The 20,104-nt window shown below is 44.4% G+C and overlaps 1 protein-coding gene across 5 annotated transcripts in view; it reads right to left on the bottom strand.

The window, feature by feature from the left end:
- BABAM1 (BRISC and BRCA1 A complex member 1) overlaps window positions 1-20,104 on the bottom strand; it is a 150,449-nt gene that overhangs the window by 103,079 nt on the left and 27,266 nt on the right. For all 5 annotated transcript variants that reach the window (XM_069648881.1, XM_069648871.1, XM_069648900.1 and 2 more), the window contains one exon: window positions 7,388-7,446. In XM_069648881.1, coding sequence (XP_069504982.1) covers window positions 7,388-7,446 — 59 coding nt within the window. The remainder of the gene's footprint in view (window positions 1-7,387; window positions 7,447-20,104) is intronic.

Genomic DNA, 20,104 nt, shown 5'->3' with positions numbered 1-20,104 from the left:
CCTGAAATACACGTGCCCTGCTGAATTTGCGTGTGAAACTTCCCGCGCACCCCGAAATACACGTACACAGGACATTCGTGTGTGGAACTTCCCGCGCACCCCTGAAATACACGTACCCTGATGGAATTGCGTGTGAAACTTCCCGCGCACCCCTGAAATACACATACCCTGCTGAATTCGCATGTGAAACTTCCCACGCACCCCTGAAATACATGTACCCTGCTGAATTTGCGTGTGAAACTTCCCGCGCACACCCCTGAAATACACGTTCCCCACTTGGCGTTTGCTGTTTGGCAGCCCTGTGAACTGGTCCAGGGTTAGCGCAGACATTTGCGATGAAATGGGGATTTTGATGGCTTTTCCTTAAGCGAGGGCGTTCTTGGGGACGTAACTGGCGCTGCTGCAGGGTCGCTGCCCCACTTTGCACCACGGCTGGTTTTGGAGGCTAAAATCCATGAATACGCTGTGCGATGAAATGGATTGTATCGCACGCGGCTGGCGCAGTGTATCGCACGGGGACACGGTGCGCCAGTGGTGTGCGTCGCTTTTGTGCGAAATTCTATGAATTACCCTGTATATATATGTGTGAAACTGAAGAAGGGGAATTGGGTGTGGGGGAGAAGGTAGTAAGAATCCAGGAAGATGCAACAGAGGAAGAAAGGTAAACCTGGCACTCGGATGAAAATATAAGACAACTGGAGAGTGGGGCATGGGCAAATGTGAACACAAGGAGGTGGATGTTACCAGATGCATACCTCCCTGTTGTAGTAAGCGTGGCACATCGATCAACACATGTAAACTCTAGAACAATGGAAAGTGTGCTAAAAACTGTCTGGGAGAACAAAAGAATTGGTCCCTATTGCAGACAATGGGCAAAGCAGTGCGAGATCTGTTTAATGTACAATGTTGGAAAGGGTGTGCCGGCCCCCGCAGGGCACTGTAAACTGCCCACACAACCCTTTGAACCCTTTGGTGTATATGGACATTATATGGACATTATACATCTGGAACCTGTAAACAAGTTTGCTTATTGCCTGGTAATGAAATGTGGTTATTCAGGATGGGTGGAAGCCTTTCCCCTCCGAGACAACAGTGCCACCTCAACTGCAAAATGCATATTGAAACATTGGGTACCCCTGTACACTGTCCCTACCTATTTATGGTCAGACAATGGGTCACATTTCACAGGGGAGGAGGTGGAGAAGGTATGCAAAGCACTGGGGATTGATCAAAGGTTCCATGCCGTGTTCCACCCCCAGTCAGCAGGAATTATTGAGGGTACCAATAAGATATTGAAGAACAAATTGGCAAAGGCATGCGCAGAAACAGGTTTGAAGTGGCCTGATGCCTTGCCCCTGGCATTGCTGAGCATGAGAACTGCGGCCAAACGCACCCATGGACTATCCCCATTCGAAATGGTAATGGGCCGGCCACCTAGCATTGGTACTCCTGTAAAACCAAAAAGAATGTCTGAACAAACCTGGCCAGCGTTGCAACAATATTGTATTGAATTGACTAACAGGCTTCTTTCTATAAATACACAGGTGAAAGATGCGGCCCCAGTACCACCAATTGGGCCAGGCCATGATGTGAAACCCGGGGTCTGGGTTGTAATCAAAGCCTTTGACAGAACTAGCGGCCTGCAGCCGCAATGGAAAGGGCCCTACCAAGTGTTGCTGACAACGCAGACAGCACTGAAAGTCGATGGTAAACCACACTGGTACCATGCAAATCACGTGAATAAAGCTGCTGCTATAGAACCATTGCAATCAACCGTGGTACAAACAAGCCTGTTGGAATCATCCCAGACCCCTCTCCCAACGGATGTCCTCAGGTACAACCTGAGATCACGGACAGTATATGTGCCAGGTAACGAGTAAGGACTGTGAATTGAACTTTGATTGTTAGAGAGACACAAACTCTTTTGTCGGTCAGAACAGTGCACAGCCTTGCTGAAGACAACAAGCAGTTGCTTGAAGGGCCTTCGGCGTCCCTCCTGGACAAGGCACCACGAGGCGTGGTACAGATCGGTGGAAAGGGCGCCTGGGAGCCTTGTATGTTTAGGGTACAAAGACACTGGAGCTTTAAATAGGATTGGCAACGTAAGCTGTAAGAGTGAGAGGCTGCTCACTAGGGTAGAACGCTAGGCCCTAGGACCCAGCCAAGCCACGGAACTTAACCTGCAAGTGTCAGCATAAACTCAGGTAAGGTGGCAGAAGCAATGATAAGTGAGATGGAACTGCAGGATTTAGCTCTGTCTGCCCACCCACAAGGACGGATGAAGGTGGACCAATATGGGTGTACAACAAAGGAAAAGACTGTTTTATGTATGGCAGGTGTCTTGGTGGTGACAGGGCCTGGTGTGTTTTTAATGGTATCTGGAACACCCTTCAATGTATGAATTTAAGAATATATTTCCTGTGGCGAACTCCCCAAATGATACCAATATTACTTATGTATACAGTAAAGTTAGGCATGAGCATGATGGCCATGAAGATGAAGAGTATAGTAGGAATGCATATATACGCTAAATGAATACAACACAGAAGGCGTTGAATTTGTCAAATTGTTGGATATGTAGTCATGTTCCCCGCCATGCAGGGGATGGAATACCTATGTATGCTTTTGCGGTACCAGAAGTTGACAGTTGTATTTTGCTTTGGATGAGGGTTATTTCACTAGACAGGTATATGCTAAATACTTTGAGGTGCTTTTCAATGAAATGGTCAGACATATCAGCAGGTATAGTTCATAAAATGAAACGGGAGGGAGTAACCTACTCTTCAAGAGACCTTGTAGGTCAGGCAAGGGTGGGGAAATTACCTCCACCCCCCCTTGATGGTAACCAGAGAGTACTCAAGGAAGAACATTTGTTTCAAGGGAATGAAAGGAGAAACTATATTGAGATGTAGTATAATATATGATCTTTCTAGGTATAGTAGGAGTATAGGTGAGATTGAAGGGTACACTTAGGTTTGTAACAAAAAGGCTTATCTACGGCTTCCCAGGAACATGTTATTTTGCAATGATAATACCTGCTGCTATGATTTATACCTCTTAAGAAATGTATGCTAAACACAGGTATAAGAGAGATAAGGAAAGGGCTTGACCAATCAGACACTGATCTGGATATATTTATTGACATAATAAAGGCAATGACACTCCCTGTGGAAATATTCCTGAACTTCCAAGGGGTCCGCAGACTAATTAGGGCAGTGGAGACCATGATTAGTGAAACAGCTGATATACTCACTAATATTACATATGAGATGAAGGCCATACGGTTGGTTGCATTACAGAATAGGTACGTGTTGGATGTGTTGACAGCAGAAAGGGGCGGAGTTTGCACTATGGTGGGTTCCCAATGTTGAATGTATATTCCCGATGCAAGTGAGGGAGTGTTGTCCGGGATATCCAGGTTACACAAGATAGCCGAGACAATCCACTATGAGGAGGGGGTCAGAGATAGTTGGTGGAAGATCTTGGCTGGAAGTTGCTAACCCCAATACTGGTAGTGATAGGATTAGTCCTGGTTTGCTGCCTATGCATACAATGTTCTCCAATGCTTATTGGAGGTTGTATGGATTGCTGTAGCAGGACAGCCCGCAAGGTACAGGATACCCCCTCTCATCAGGAAAAGGAGCATTTGTGGACAATGTGGTTAAATGAAATGGAGGATTTGAATAAGATTGATGTATAATCTTGCTCAACATGAGCAAAAGGGCCAAATTGTGGATACAAAAATTAGTAAGGCCATGCACATGTTGTAGCAAGATGAATTCTGCAGAGCCCCAGACTAGAAAAGGGTGACTGCATGTGACTAGGAAGTGTTCAAAGTTTGTTTTCTTGTTAATCAGATGTCCAATTCCAAGAAGAAGGGAAGGGCAGAGGGTGGTAAAGGCCTGGCACGATAGATACACGATAGTCATGAACAGCACAAGTGAATTCCCTGAAGAGGGCCCCTGAGATGCAGAGATGGGTGTAATGACTGTGCAGTTGTAGGCTTATCTGCTCACCCCAGGAATATGTGTATGAGGAACCCTTCTGCACGAAGGAGGGATGGGGGGGGAGATTACGTGACTAACTGCTAATGGTTATGTAAACTCCTTTTCTGTGCACGTGCTAGCGATTGGAACCAATGATATTTGAAAATGTATATAAACCATGCAGACCTAATGCTTATCAGCTCACTTCCCCATTCTCTCAAGGACGCTGAAGTCATGCCCTTCTGCAGAAAATTGACAAATAAACCTTTGTGACTTGACCAGCCGTCTGAGTCTTTTTGGAGTGGGGTCCCCTTTGACGCAAGTGGGGTGAGCGAAAGTGTACCCCCAGCAGGGTGCTGCCCCCAGCGTTTTTAGGAAAAGACATGCCCTATTAAGACTAATTCTGTTAACGTCCAGGCATTTGCCATAAAAATCTACTTGTTTCCCTCAAAAATATTTGACAGCCCCAAAGTCAAAAGGCCCTTTAGGCCTGATCATTTGTTCCAAGAGTCCACCAGTAGGGGCGCATTATATGACCAGATGTTGCTCAAAAATACCCACAAATGCATGGGTCGAAGCAGCCACCCTCCTTCCTCTAGACTTTCAAAAGTAACGTGAAATAATGCCTTGGTCAAATTAAGTTATTTGTTAAAGGGCCTGAGCAAGGGGTCCCTGTGCTATTGAAGGCTAGCAAGTACAATATGATGATGGGCATGATATTCTATGGAAAATCATATTTTTTTCTTTAAACTGTACTTTTCACAATAATGAGAAGGTTGGTCAGGAAGCAGTCTGAACATTTAAAAATCCAGTCCACACAGAACAAAAGGTTTGGGTTGGACACTCACAAAGTACAACCTTGATCCCACTCCCTGGCCTCACTTCTCCAGCACAGTTAAAGGTTTATCCTTTTTCCTTCAATGCCAAGAGTCCAGATGCTGAAAACAGACCATAGATAAAATGGAATGCACAATTATTGACACACAAGTGTAGACTACAATAATATTGACCATTTATACCTTACTTTAAAAATGTCCTAAAAAAAAACAACTATTGGTAATCCCTAATAAAGTTATTTTTTTAAAAAAAACACACTAAAGCTCACTTCTGTACCCCTAGCTGTCCACATCACCTCCCCGCCGTCCCCCAAAGGGGACCTAGATGCACTTTTCTTCAGCCCATCCTCAGCTCTTCCATATTGGCAAGTCCAGCACCAACCCACCACTTGTCCTCTCCTTTAAAAAAAATGGGGGAGAAGTTAGAGGAGAGTGGGGCTAGGTAAGAATTTCATATCAACGATAAATCCTCCAGACCTGTGTCAACCCAAGAACGTTTTGCTTTGACTAGGGGTATCTTTGTCCACTCTCACCTAGTCTTTCACTCTTTTTATGGGTGACCTTTTAATGTCTCTCCATAGTGCATGGTTGAAGTTATAGTTTCCTAAAACTTTCGGACTTAGACTGGGTTGCCCCTATAGGCTCCCCCGTTAATTTCTCTTTCATGTACTTGGGTGAACTACAGTTCCCAAGTAGTAAAGAGGAATTTTCATCCCCCTTTACATTTTATATATTGAGCCACCTTATGTGGAGTGCTGTAGGGATACAATGTATCCCCTTTCTTACTTACCTGGTAAACATCATTTTTTGCCATTTCTTGCGTGCTTGCTATTTCTGAGGTCTTCCCCCATCATTCGAGGTGGGAACAACCTCAGTGGCTGTTTGGTCTTCGGCAGGAATCCTGTGGATTCCCCGCCCACGCTTCAGTGTGTCTCGAAAAGCAGGTAGCGAGGGAGGAGTCCAAAACTCTGCAGCCTTTTCCTTTTGTCTTTCACCTTACCTGAAAGGAACAAACACCCAGTGGGGAGTCTGGCTGTCCTAATTGGACCGCCAGACCGTCCCTTGCTGTAAAATACAGGGAGAGAATGCAAAAGTTGTGCTGTAGTTCCTGATAAAAGCTCTGAATCTGGAAACTGCTGACAAGTCGACCACTGGAGCTGAAACCGAAGTGGAAGACGAAGAAACTATGGCGGTATCGAGTTCTAGCAACCACTGAGCCTGTTGTGTAACCGCAGCCTGCTGTAACTCTTCCTTCCAATCGCCGTGGGGATCCCAAAAGGGACCACCTTGACCCAGAGCCTGGTGGGATACACTAGACTCAAGAAGACCTGCATTTTGAGCCATCCCATTTCGTGGTGCGACCGTGCAGGGCTGCAATACCCCAATGCAATGGGACCTCGAACCATCGTGCAGTGCATGTTCTTCCGAATTCTGAAATCGAGTTGAAATTCTGATGGCCTCCTCCTGGCTCTCCAGAGACAAGATTTAGGTCCATGTAGTCCCCTCATCAGAGAATCCGACCAGCGATATTAAGTCTTCTCCTGGCTTCTGAAAAGGTACCAAAACCACAGAGCTGCATCCAGCCGCAAAGAAACTTGCCTGGAGCCTTCCCCGCTGATCCCTGCTGCAGAAGCCCTTCCAGTGTCTTGTCTTCATGACAATGAATTCAGAGGCCTGGTTTTTGGTTTCAGATCCTGAAGTCTTCCCCGCTGCAAACTCTTCTTCTGTGCGGAGTAAACTATGCAAAGAACCTCTTGCCTAGAGCCTTCCCTGTGATCCCTGCTGCAAAAGTCCTTCCAGTGTCCAGTCTTCCGTCTTCATGATAAAGGATTTCAACAACCGGGTTTTAGGCAACAGATCCTGAAGTCTTCTTGATGCGACACCATGCTATGGTACTGTGTTGGCTGGGGTATTTACTTACCTTAAGCCTGTGCGATTCCTGTAAAGCTTTAGGGTGTTTATTGGGATTGAAGCCCTCTCAGCCGGTTTACCCAGGCCTACATCTGGAATCCTCCTATGGTGTCTTCTCAGAAGTCCCTGGGCCCTAACTAACTTTAAAGGTAAATACTTACTTGTTTGAACAGTCTTCCACAGGAACTCATGACTTTTGCCGGCAACATCAAGAGAGGTTTATTCAATTTTATCCACGGCCAAAATCAATTTTCTAAACAACTAGGAGTCGCATAACAAAATTAAGATTTGGAATCCACAGCCTCGAACCAGGATGTGCTTTACTGGCTCTGGAATACCAGTTACAGTATCCCAATGACAGATTTATGTTTAGTGTCCAGCTTAGCAAATGTGAACTTCACTGATGGGAAATAATTACACTCACAAATAGCTCATCATGGATGTAAACAAGTAACTTTTAGCTGCCACGATTGGTTGCAAATTAAACCCCTCCCTTGCTAGAGGTAAACTATCATGAAAAAAAAATGAAAAAAAAGGAAAGGAGAATATATACATAATATGTTGAGAGAGTAAATAGGCAAGTAGGAGCACTTGAAACATGGAAAGCAGGTAGGGGCACATGGTGCACAGCAGCAACAAATTGATATTAATTACCCATTGAAAGACTCCAGCTTCTGCGAGGCCATTTCCTCAGATAGGTCCAGGCAGATGACCTGTTTAACAAAGCAAAAAGGTACTGCTAGAGATGGCAGCTATAAAACTTTCGGCGACGACAACATCACACTCACAACATATTTGTCCTGTTAATTTCTTTTAAGATACACCCCACCGCCCTCCCACTCTCCTCTCTATGGAACTCAATGATTGGTATTACTGAACACTTTCAGATAAGGAGCTCCATCCACCTTACCCTTGTGACAGTACGACTTAAGTAAGATTTTCATAAATGTGAATAATATTCCTCGCTTGTGTCAAACCCAGAACTTTTGCTTGGACTTGCTATTTTATTTCCTTGTCCCTAGGTGAAGGGGAATCTTTTTCTTCTCTCACCTAGTCTTTTACTCTTTTTAAAGATGACCTTTTCAGGTCTCTCCATAGTGTGTGATTGGAGTTATAACTTCCTATAACTTTTGGGCTTCGGCAGGGTTGCCCCTTTGGGCTTTCCTTTGTAATTTCTCAAATTACCTTTTGGGTGAACTACTGTTCCCAAGAAGTAAAGTTGGATTCCCATCCCCTTTACATTTTATATAGTGAGCCAGCACACCCCACCTTATGTCTAGTGCTGGGGAGATACACTGTATCCCCTTCTCACTTACCTGGTAACATTTATGTTACAATTGCAAGTTTACTTGAATAGCTGATGGCAGTGGTTTTACCTTATTGACCTTTTAGTTATTACTAGCAGGCGGTCTAAACAGCCGCGGTAATGTACACGAGGGCCCCCATTCTGCTAGAATGGCGTGTTCCTTCTTTTTCACCATTCTTAAGTATGCTTGTTGGTTTACTTACTTAAAACTGTGTTACCACTCTTCTTAAAACTAATTGGGCCTCATTCCAAATCTGCCGGTCTGGAAACAAGGCTGCCGGTAAGCTCACCAGCACCCTTGTTTCGGTACTGGCAAACTACATGTTTGCCTGCCGTTGCCGCTGTGCCCTACAAGTCTGACCTTGCCGGGCGCAGCGGACATGGGAGGCAAACCCTTCACGGAAGCACCGGCACCGTTAACAACGGTGCCGGTGCTTCTGTGTCACCACTCTCATAGAGTCCTATAGGACTATTTATGAGCTCCTGACTTCTTGGGTCGCCCGACTCGTAAGGAGCTGGTGGCACCGGGAAGTCAGGCGCTAGCAAATTATTACGGGTCTGGCGGCAACCCGCCAGTACCACCGGCAGGTTTACCGCCGGACCCGTAATGAGGCCCATTGTGTTGGTACTGTTGTATTATTCTCAACTAAATGACTGTAAAGGCTTACCAATTGGATTTACTCACCTTGAGTAGCTGTGTACTCCTCTAAATGCTTTCCCCGATCTGCTCAGTGCATTTCTAAAACAGTCTTGAAGGTTATACTAACTTTTAAATTGCTGGTTGCTCCTTTAAAAAAAGTAAAAAGAGTTGGTACTGTTTTATTATTCTTAACTGGATGAGTGTAAAAGCTTACCAATAAGGTTTACCTACCTTAAAATACATTGTGCCTTTCTTAAAGTATACTATTGGGTTTTGCTTTCCCCGATCTGCTTTATACAGATCCAAAACAGTCTTGAGTTAACATTTGTCTTTGAGCTGCTGATAGCCCCTCTTAAAAGTATATGAGGTTCTTTACTTACCTTGAATAGCTGCTGCTCTTCTAAAAACGTGTACCACTAGGTTGTGCTTTCCACTGTAACAATTGCTGGTACAAGACACTACTGTTTAAACAGTTGAGTTGTCATTACTGTCATTTTACTATAACAATTGTGTGCGCGAGCCACTACTATTTCAGTAGTCATCTGAAAAAGTATACTGGCTATAACTAGCTATTAAGTAGTGGATAGTTACATACAAATAGGTCGAATACTCACCGTGAAATACCTTGTTTCTTTCTTAACTTGTATTTGGGTTTGGCTGGTTAGGTAAGATTTTCTTAGCAATGATAAATCATTGGATAATTTTTCGTTCTACCTCAGTGAGTGGGAACCTTTATCCACGCTCGCATAATCTTTTACTCTTTTTATGGGTGTCATTTTTTAAGACTCTCCATAGTGTCTTTTTAATGTTATCCTCTTGACAACTTGTGAACATACTGCCTATCGTTGCTTGGATGTCCTTGGGGCTCCCCTTTTAACTTTCACTGGCTAACCTTGTGAGAACTGCTGTTTCCCAAGGGTAGAAAGGATATTTGGATCCCTTTTACATTTTATTAGGTGAAACCAGCATACCCCACCTTATGTGGAGTGCTGGAGAGATACAATTCCCCTTTCTCCTTTTAACTGTAACATTTCTATTACAGGGACAAGCTTACCTTTAATGGCTAGTGGCAGTGAACCTTTTTACTAATTTGGTGCTCCTTAACCGCTGGCTTCTTCCTCAGCCCTGGTAAAAACACCCATGTGTGCACATTTTACCAAAATAGCCCGGTCTTCTTTTTTCGCCATGTCAGTGTTCCTTGTATTTTCTTGTTCCTTCCCCTAACCTCCAGGGTGAGAAAATCGTTAGTGTCAATTTTATCTTCAGCGGGAGACCTCGGTCAAGCCCGCCCAGGCTCCACAGTGTCCGTGAAGGCAGGAAGCGAGTGAGTCCACAAGTCTGCAGCCCTTTGCCTTCCAGCCTGACTTCGGGAATCCAGTTCAAACTAGGAGGCTGGCTGTCCTGAAGGGACTGCCAACCCACCTCCAAGTTTGAATGTTGCATGGCTGTTTGATTGGCTGGGTTTCTGCATAAAAGCCTGATCCTGGAAGCTGAAGAGGAACCGAAACCAAAGAAGTTGATGAAGAAAACGCAGCGGAGAGGATTTTCAGCAACCAGAGAGACTGCTGTGTAACCAGAGCCTGCTGTTACCCTTCCTTCCAATCGACCCTGGAAATCCGAAAACGACGTCACAGACCCAGAGCCTGGTGAGATCCACTAGACTCAAGAAGGGCTTCATTTTGAGCCATTCCATATCATGTGGCAACCTTGCAGGGCTGCAATACCCTAATACCCTGGGACCATGAGCCGTTGCACTGTGTTCCGAATCTTGCTGAAACTTTTATTATTATTTTTGCATTGTTTGATTCTAGAAAAATCTTTACAAATTTAGAATTAAAAAATGTTGCAGTTTTTACAGATTTAAAAATGTACAATTTACAACTTTAGGATTTAAAAATGATAAAATGTTAGGATATTACCTTTCACCGCTTTTACAACAAGAGCCAATAAGACTCAATCTAAGAACAATACAATAACTAAGATTCCCTAAAATGCTGGGACTTCGAGTACATTCTTATACAATTTTAAAACAATCACAGTTTCTTAATCACAGCAGTCCCAAGGTGTCAAAATAACATTCTTTTGTTTTAAATTTCATATGTTGGAGCATGGTAAATCCTAAGAAACATTAAAACACTGCAATCTAAAAGTTGAACGTTGACATATAAAATCGTATAAACACCAACTCTAAGTTAATACTAATGGAGGAGGCATACTGATGTTTAAGCTAACTGTCTCTAACAAAGACCATGTGGGCAATGCTAGTGTGCTTGGTGTAATATATATCCGATTGTGTTAATCGCAGATGGTACCTAATTGCTTTAATGTTGTCATGAACTGATGCCAAATCCAATATAAGTCAATATGCAGTTCTGATTCGCTGCTCTGGCAGTATGTCCAAAAAGGCTCACTTTTAATTGCGTCGTAATCATGTACATATTTCCCCAATAGGGTCATATAGGTTGGGCCCAGGGATTTACATTCTGTTAGGACATGTCAAGGCGTCTCAATTTTGCTTTGCGCTCACCAGAAGCCCTAGGTTGGGATATTTGTCCACATAGGACAGATTGCCCAGACTTGAAGAGAACGGCGGATTGACATTTATTTGGGGTTATAGCCATGGCCTTTGTTTTGTCCATATTAATGACCAATTCATTTAGGGCCGCGTACTTCACAAGGTTGTCAAACATCTGCTTCAGACCGCTTTAAGTATGATTGAATAAAATAATGTTGTCAGCATATTACATGCACGGGATAGTAACTCCTTCAATTTTGGGAAAGGCATCCAACCGTTAATAGGAGTTTGTGAGGGAGTTCCGTCATATAAAGGTTATACAGCATAGGGGCTACGATACAACCCGGCTTTACCCCTCTACTTATTCTGACCCTCGGTGACAAATTGCCTGTGTCATCCAGTCGCACTCTGGCACCCGTGTCATGGTGCAGTCCCTTTAGTATTGAAACCAACCATGTTGGGCAACCCCCTGCTTCCAATTTACCCCAGAGTTTAGGGCGATCAATGCCGTCAAACGCAGTGTGAAAATCAATTAATAGTATGTATAGTGGGGCCCCTCCTCGGGGTGGCTGCCCTAGTTACGAGTGCGTCCAAAATCCTTAAGGTATGAGCGATAGAGCTCCCTGGTCGGAACCCTGTCTGCACAAATTGCAAGATCTTCCTTTTCACCACCCATCTCTGGAGTATATTCAAAATGAAGGATGTAAATATTTTACTGTCACATCCAGTAAGGACAGCAACCTGTAATTTTCTGGGAGCATGCGGTCGCCTTTTTTATAGACAGGTAAAAGAATCGATTGCTGCCAAGAGGATGGAATCGCTTGCGACAGGCAGACTTTCCCAAACAATACCTCCAGGATCTCAGACCACAGACCAGGGTCAGATTTCAGAACAATACTGGCTAAGCCATCGAGGCCTGGCGCTCTGGAGCTACTTAGTTTTTTAATATTTAATTCTATGGCTGCTCATGTTATATTTAACAGCCAGCCCTCTGGACAATATTGTGGGGGGCTGAACTTTAACATCCCCCCCCCTATCCATCAAATGGGCAAGCCACACCTGCTCCTTTATAGGGCTTAGTATTAGTTTATCATCTCCTTCTGCCCCTGCTAATGCCAACCAGATCTTTCTGGGGTCCCTTTTTTTAAGTAGCCCAATCATATTCTCACACTGCCTGTTTTTAATTGACAGTATCCAGTGCTTAAGCCAACGTTTATAGTTGCAGATAGTTATCCTCACACTGCCCACTATAATCGTATCCTGCCGAGGGTACAGCTCTCAACTTCTTTCTCATTTCTTTTTGCTGCTCTTTTGTTGGGATCGTACTTCAGGGTCTGCTTATCTACTGCAAACAGTTTCCCAGTAGGGAAGGTACCTGTTCTCACAACTAAAGTGTGCCGCCAGCTTTCTATCTGGTTAACACTGAGTTTGGTATTAAACCTGGGTCATCAGTCATTAATGGGCCAAGTAAGGTGTTTGCTTTTTGCACATGGCCAACAGTCCAGCATATACGGTTTTACCTGCACTGTTGATCTGCACACTTGCACAAGATCTTGGGGTATTTTCATTGGACGGTCTATGCATTTTCATAGACAAAATTGCATGATCACTATGAGCATTCATTGAGAAACTTACACCTACGACCCCTTCTAGACATTCATTATTACCAAAAAAGTAGTCCAACGTGGCCCTCTTATTATTTTGTGCCCAAGTATCTTGCCCCGGCCGGTCTCCGCTAGCTCGACAAGGAATTTAGGTGTTTATCAGTAACAGTTTACTCTTATGTTTATTCCGCCAACTTAGTTCAATGGTGAGCAGCAACGTACAGTCAGGAGAGTGAGGAGGGGAGTTTTCAGTCGTGATTCAATAGCCTGACTAAAACCTATAATTAACCCGCCATAGGGTCGTCCCAGGACCCCTCTTTCTGCCAGAACCTGGCAGATGTGGTAACCATCCACATATAAGGTGTCATTCTGCCAGGTTTCTTGCAGAAGGAATATATCATGCATGTCCAGCCGGGCCATCCAGCCCGCTTTATGGATAAAATGGCTAAATCCACTAGTGTTCCAGCTAGTAATGCTGTAGGTTCGGAAATGTGCGTCATTTTCATGTCGTGGGCCCATTTCTTGGCATCCCTGCAGCATTGTGTCCTCAAACCTTGCTGTTTTGGTATACAGCCAGCACGAGGGGGAATACAAAAAAAAAAAAAAAAAGACTTCCATTGGTCATCAGCCAGCGTTCTTGTTGATTCCTTGGGTCGGCCTTTACAACTTGTTCCCTCATATCTCTCCATTGGGCGGGCACCAGTAACGATAGTCAATCTAAAACCCCAACCCCACAAAATATCTGCATTACAAGTCCAATATATATGCCACCAAAGGGGAGACAAACTTTATAAGTGCCCAGTTCGGAACACTATTATATTCGGTAGAGCTATTTGTAGAAGGTCTCTAGTGCAGATCCTAGCCAAGTCCGGGATCTTTGCCAGCATCTCCAGCAGTTTTACTCGATTCAAAAAAGGACTGTTCCAGGCCGGAGAGATTGCCTCGATTTTAAATAAAGAACTCATCATCGGTGTAGCAGAGGTCTCAAGACCTGCAGACCACCGCACTTGCTATCCACTGCCTGCCTGGTAATACTGCTGCGCTTGCTTATCCTTGTACAGTGTTTTCAAGATGGCCTTTTGCTTTGTCTTGATATTTTGCGCTGGTTCGTGCAGGACTTGGGGATGACTGGGTAATTGCTTAACATGGGTCAGGGTAGCGGGTGTTAATGATATTATGGCCTTCATTGTACAGCAGAGGTGTTTCTCTAGTTATCGGGGGGAGCTTTATAACCATCCTTTTACATCCTACGTATTTCTTTAGTTTTCAATGGGGGCTGCGGGGCGGTTCTCACTATGGTCCATTTATCCATAGGGCCTCTAAGTGGTAGGTACATTCCCCCTGTACCTTTGCGTATAATCTAAGTGCGGATGGGTTTTGTTACTCCCTTAGTGATGTTAATCGGTTGCCCTTCAGATGGTATAGTTGGCATGGTAGTTGCTGTGACTGATTTTGTTGTGCTGAGCTCATACTCATTTTTACCTTGTTGTGCTTTACTAGTATATCTTGTAGCTTCCTAGTGCTTCATCACTGAGATTTCTGCGCAAAGCGCATCCTCTTCATTACATGCAGCAATAGTGATTGAATCATCTAGCCATATTGATGAAATATCGGTCTCGGGGACACTGGTCTTACATCTGCCCTTGTCTCCAGGCTGGCTTACTGGTGGTCAGATTTTTCCCAAGTGGCCCAATTATCTCTAGCTGTTTCCCCGTCTTTGCATCTATGGCATCTGTTATCTCAATTGGCATGGGTCGACCTTGCATAATATGTTCCAACACTTTACCAGTCAAAGCTTTTATTTCCTGTTGGTTTGATGCTAAATCAGAGCAAAGCATAAATAGTGACTCAATTTTTGCAAGCACTGCGACAACCAATTTTAAAGTTGCTTCATTGGGCTCACGATCCATCTCACTGCGCGGTCTATCGTATTCATTCCCATCAGTGCTTGCATTGTTTAGATACTCCATACGAGCTGCTGTGGTCCCACCAATGAGGTTGATGCTGTGCTCTTTGCCTTGCCCCATAGAGTTGAGTTAAAAGTGCTGGCACATTTTTAATAATTAGCTGTTTTTGTCTATTGACATTGGGGAATGCAGACCGCCTTTTTCAGAGTCTTCCAATGACGTTACTGGTATCAGGCTGCGTCTGTACGTCCAACGTTGTAGTGTTGCTAAGGATATCACCTACCCGAGAAGTAGCCCGTAATAGACACTTGAGGGGGGGCCTTGGCCGGTTTCCGTAAGAGCCATCTCCTTCTTATTCTTATTCTTTTTCACCAGGGGTATACTGGGCTCCGCAACTGCTTGCCTCCCCCAAGTGTGCTGCTGCGCAGACCAGATCTATGCGCCGATTTAGGTTGACTGAATTTTACCCTTCAACCATATAATAGGGTATAGCTGGTGGGAGGGATATGGCAGAAAGATCCTTTAATGGTGTGCTGAGTTGGTTATGTCACAGGCTCATTTTAAGTCACCTGCAAGCAGGCAGCCGTCAGTACATTTGGGGGCTCTTCCTTAGACTGCCACGTGCAAGGTGGGGTAGGGTCTGCAGAGGGGTGGGTAGAAAGAGGGGGGGGACGGAAAAAGATAGGATGGTGGGAAGGATTTAATTACAACTAGTATGGGTTTTGTTGGGCTCTGACAATGACCTTCCTTATACACCCTCACCCTCTCCCTCTCCCTCTCCAGGTGAGTAACCCTCACTGTACGTCACAGTGTAAGGGACCACGCACGTTCCCATATGGGAGAGTGCCACTGGGAGAGTGCTACTGATCAGCGCATGCCACTAAATGGGGGTGCGGGAGGGGGGCTAGCAACCACCATGCACCGGGGGCAGAGCGGGAGCCAGGCGGGGTGGGGGATGCACTCACCGCCTTGCTAACACTGTGCTGGCCGGGCTGGTCCCTTAAGCTTTGCAGCACCACTCACGACGTATTTACTGGCCTATATTACCTGCTTCCAGGTTGGCAGTGCACCCAGGTTTACAGGGGAACTCACAGGCGTCAGCCAACAGTCACCAACCGACCGGCTGTTTCCTCAGGCTGACTCAATCCCTCGGTGCATGGGGCTACCACCCTGACAACAAGTGAAGCCCGGAGCAGCAACAGCAAGGAGTCAGGCCGTGACTGCAGCGCAGTGACAGGAGCACCCGCGGGAATACAAGGAAAGGACCCTCAGGTGTCAAGAGCATGCAGAAACAGGAACAAGGTGTCAAGCTGAACTGCTGTGTACGAGCAATCGGACCAACAGGCAGCTGCATCTGACACGTGTTTAGACACGTTCAAGAACAGGTTGCGTAAGGTTTCAGGAGGAAACTTTGTGGCCCTCCTGCTGGACCGCCAGAAACGTGAATCGAGTCCAGAAAATTCCCTCACCAGAGTACTGGGACTTTGCAAAAGACGAGATTCCGACCGGCACTATTCAGTCTTCTTCTGGCTCCTGAATCGGGTGCCAAAACCAGAGAAGGGCATCCAGCCACAAAGAAATTCTTGCCTGGAGCCTTCCCAGTTGATCCTTGCTTCAAAAGTCCTTCCAGGGTCCCGTCTCCCATCTTCACAACAAGGAATTCACTGACAGGGTTTTTGGCTGAGGATCCTGAAGTCTCCCCCACTGAAACTTCTTCTGTGACGAGATGTTGTGCTGGCTTGGGTATTTACTTACCTTGAGCTTTTTGTGATTCCTGTGTAGCTTTGGAGTGTTTCTTGTGATTGGAGTCCTCTCGTCCAGCTCAGCCAGGCCGCTGGGAATCCTTCTGGGGTGTCTTCTCAGAAGCCTCTGGACTCTCAACCAACCCTAAAGTAAAATACTTACTTATTTGAACAGTCTTCCTCAGGAACTCTGACCTTTGCTACTTTAGGACAGATCCTGACTTGCATGTGGAACACTAGACCCTAGTGACCCCCCCTTCTGCCACTGAGAACACTCATGCTCCAAGAAGAAGGGAAAGATTTATAGGGAATGGGCCTTTTGCCTAGAAAAGAACAACAAGTGACGAAAAGTGACTTACTTGTAAAAGATGTAGGTTGGTAACTGGAACTCAGAGTGAACAGTTACAAACGTTCTTACTTACCTTGAAAGTGTTCTGTCACTTGTAAAAGTATATGTGAGGTTATTTTACTTACCTTGGAAATGTTCTGCCATTCTGAAAAGTAGATGCAAAGTCTTTCTGTTTCGCCATTCTAACAGAAAGTAGATGTAAGGTTAATTTACTCACCTGTGAATTGGGTCACCCTCTTCCTAAAAGTAATGGTGTTGGTTTCACTTTACTATTCTTGTTAGGATATAAATTTATGAGTGTCCCCAATTGGGTCTTGCGTCCCCCGACTTGCTGTTAGCCTGTCCAGAATAAGTCTGCCTTAGGTTATACTTACCTTTAAGTTGCTGATAGCGCCTTTTAAACGTATATAGGTTTTACCTGCCTAGAATAGCTGTGTGCCATTCTTGAAAAGTTTTCCTTTAGTTGTAGCTGACATTGGTTTGCCTGGTGCATCCAAAATGTGTGTAATGCAATTGCTTGAAACCAAAGAACATTGAACCCACAAACGGCAGACTTTTCAGCATTTTTCAACTGTTGTGAGGTTGCGATATACAGTCCGCTCTGACTCAGATGGCACTATGTACGTGATTAATGTTTGTTATAGGTGATCATTGGATGAAAGAGTTGGTATGTTAATGCCGGTACAACTGCTAGGGTCTACTACTCTTGTATCACAGAATGTAATCTAAAAATGTATGGTTTAACACCACAAGAATAAGTGTGGCCTACATTAAACGTGCAACTTCCTTAGAACTACTGTTAGGTATTCTGAAGAAGGTTTTATTCTTTGGTCTCTGTACCTTCAAGCATAGTAGTCTTTTTATAAATGTATTTATGACTCTATGCCCAGTACTAACCCCAAGAAATAACTTGGCCTATTTGTATTTAAAATAAACCTTTATTTTGTATTATACTTCTGGTTGTGTTTCTATTGAATCATTGGTGTATTCTAGGTCCAGTATACTTTCCTACAGCCCTCTAAGACAAGCCTGGCTGCTTGGTATACACTACCATATACTCAGGTGGTACTGTCTTATACTAAGAGTGGAGTCTTGTACTGTGCAAGTTGAATGGTTTTACTAAGCCCTTCAGAAAAACTGTCCTAACAGTTACTATGGTGATAGATTTCTTTGACACTATTGGCTGGTGTCCAAATTTAAACAGTGACTCCTGCACACTGAAATGCTCCTTTTTGAAGAAGACCAAGAGATGGGATTGGTTACAAACCTTTGAAAATTTGACAAAGTTAAAGAGCTATACACCTATGTTAATAGAAAGAATGTATGATTTTAAGGCCACGCAAAAAACACCTGCTCCTATGCCCTTATTCGGGCATGCGTAGGTTTCTGCTGCTGACTCATATTAATCGTCTCCCAATTTTGGCTGTATTTGGATCTGAATTAAAATTACCCAAAAGACAAGAGATCCTGCCGTATCAGTAAGAGACACAAAGTGACTGAAACAGGGAGACACACACTGACTGGATGTAAAGAGCTTGGATCCGTTTATATGTGTAACTTGGGTGAATACGTGTAGAAGCTTGAAAATATATGAAGTGAGCCCTTCTGAAGGTACTGCTTGAATACCAATAATAAAGGGAGCACAGATTGCACTTCATAGGGTTTGAGGCAACCAAACGCCTGTTGAACGTGAAAAGAAATGTGGAATTATTATTTTTTTTTTTTTTTAATTTTATTGGTTTTTACAAACCTTTAAAATCTGACACAAATTAACCACACATCTTTTATCAAAGTTCCTTAGACCCATCCACGTAACATCCATTACTATAACTTTGTCAACTTTTTTCCATCTATGGTTATTCAACCAAGTTCACCGTTTACCAGAGAACTTTCAAATATTGGTAGCAGACGTGCTTCTATAATTTCCAGCAATCTTGTTAAGGGCAGGATTAGTTTCAAGTCGGTTCCCTGGAACATTAAGCTCCACCACTCGTCCGCACACAATGATGGATGAGCTAAGCTCCAGGGCCCCAAGTGTATGGTTCTCGCAGATCTTAATTTTGTGCAAAATAGGACTAGATGTTTTAGTGATTCGTTTCGCTTTAAGCACAACCTACATTCAGGTCTCAGGTGGGAAAAACCCCTCCATGAGCGGAGGCGATCGTTCGTTTTGAACAAGTTCAATCTGAACAGTATAAATAGTCTGCGTGCCTGTGGATTAGGAAATAGAAGCACATATTTCTGAAGGCTGTTAAAGGCCCGTGCTTCTAATGGAGCGTTGCGCGAACTACTGGCGGCAGCTCTTTCCGCACAAGTCTTGTCCCAATCTGTACGCCAGATCTTTAATTTAGCTGCATCCGGATTCTCATGAAGCAAGTCGACTGTTATGTCGTATTTTTTCAAGATTGCCTCACATCTGTTCGACCACATCTGGATAATTTTGTGATTTCCAGGTTGGGCATTGTAAAAGATCTCAAATTGTGGGATCTGCGCCCGACTACAGGTCTTTCGATATAAACACAACAGGCTCCAACATATTCTTGCATGCAAGGATATTAAAGCCAGTTCATATCTTATACAAGAGGTGTTCACACCCCTAGGAAGTGTTAAAAATCTTGTCCAGAAACAATTTTCCAGTTTGGCCCAGATCTCATGGGAGCATCCCAGCGCATTTTCTGCGCCATATGTCACAACCGGTATGACCTTCTGTTGGTAAAAGGCCAAGACTGGACGTAATGAGAATTTGCCAAATTTCTTGTTGATTATCAGGGCTTGGTTTGCTAGTTGGTTGCATTTCCTTTTGGTTTCCGCAAGCCAGGGCCCGTCATTGATGGCCGAACTTATTATCATCCCCAGATACTTGACACTTTGTGAGATCTGCAACGTTTCATGTCCCAAAGCCAATGTTATGCTTTTTCTGTTCCTTACTCCACCGCCGTTCAAATTCTGCAGGACTAATATTTCGCATTTTTTGATGTTAATTGTGAGCTTATTGGACGTGACGTATCGTTGCACAGCATTTAGTTTCCTTTGCAACCTGATCGGCGTCACGTCCATTACGATCAAGTCATCTGCGTAAAGCAGCCAGCTTAGATGTGTATTGGCCACTTTAGGTGGAAAGGATTTCACTTCCTTGATTGAGTCGCCGATGTCAGAAATGAACAACCCAAAAATGGCTGCTGCTAGTGGGCAGCCCTGCTTCACTCCCTTGAATGTGTCGATGGAGGAAGATAACAAGCCAGATCGATCCAGTCTCACTCGAATGGAGGTCTTTGAATGGAGTTCCTTAATTGCTGCCATTAAGTCTG

Source organism: Ambystoma mexicanum, chromosome 1p (assembly GCF_040938575.1).
Source record: "Ambystoma mexicanum isolate Mex_15411 chromosome 1p, UKY_AmexF1_1, whole genome shotgun sequence".
Classification (NCBI taxonomy): domain Eukaryota; kingdom Metazoa; phylum Chordata; class Amphibia; order Caudata; family Ambystomatidae; genus Ambystoma; species Ambystoma mexicanum.
Note: the sequence above shows the minus strand (reverse complement) of the source record. Positions and strands in the feature narration are given on the sequence as shown.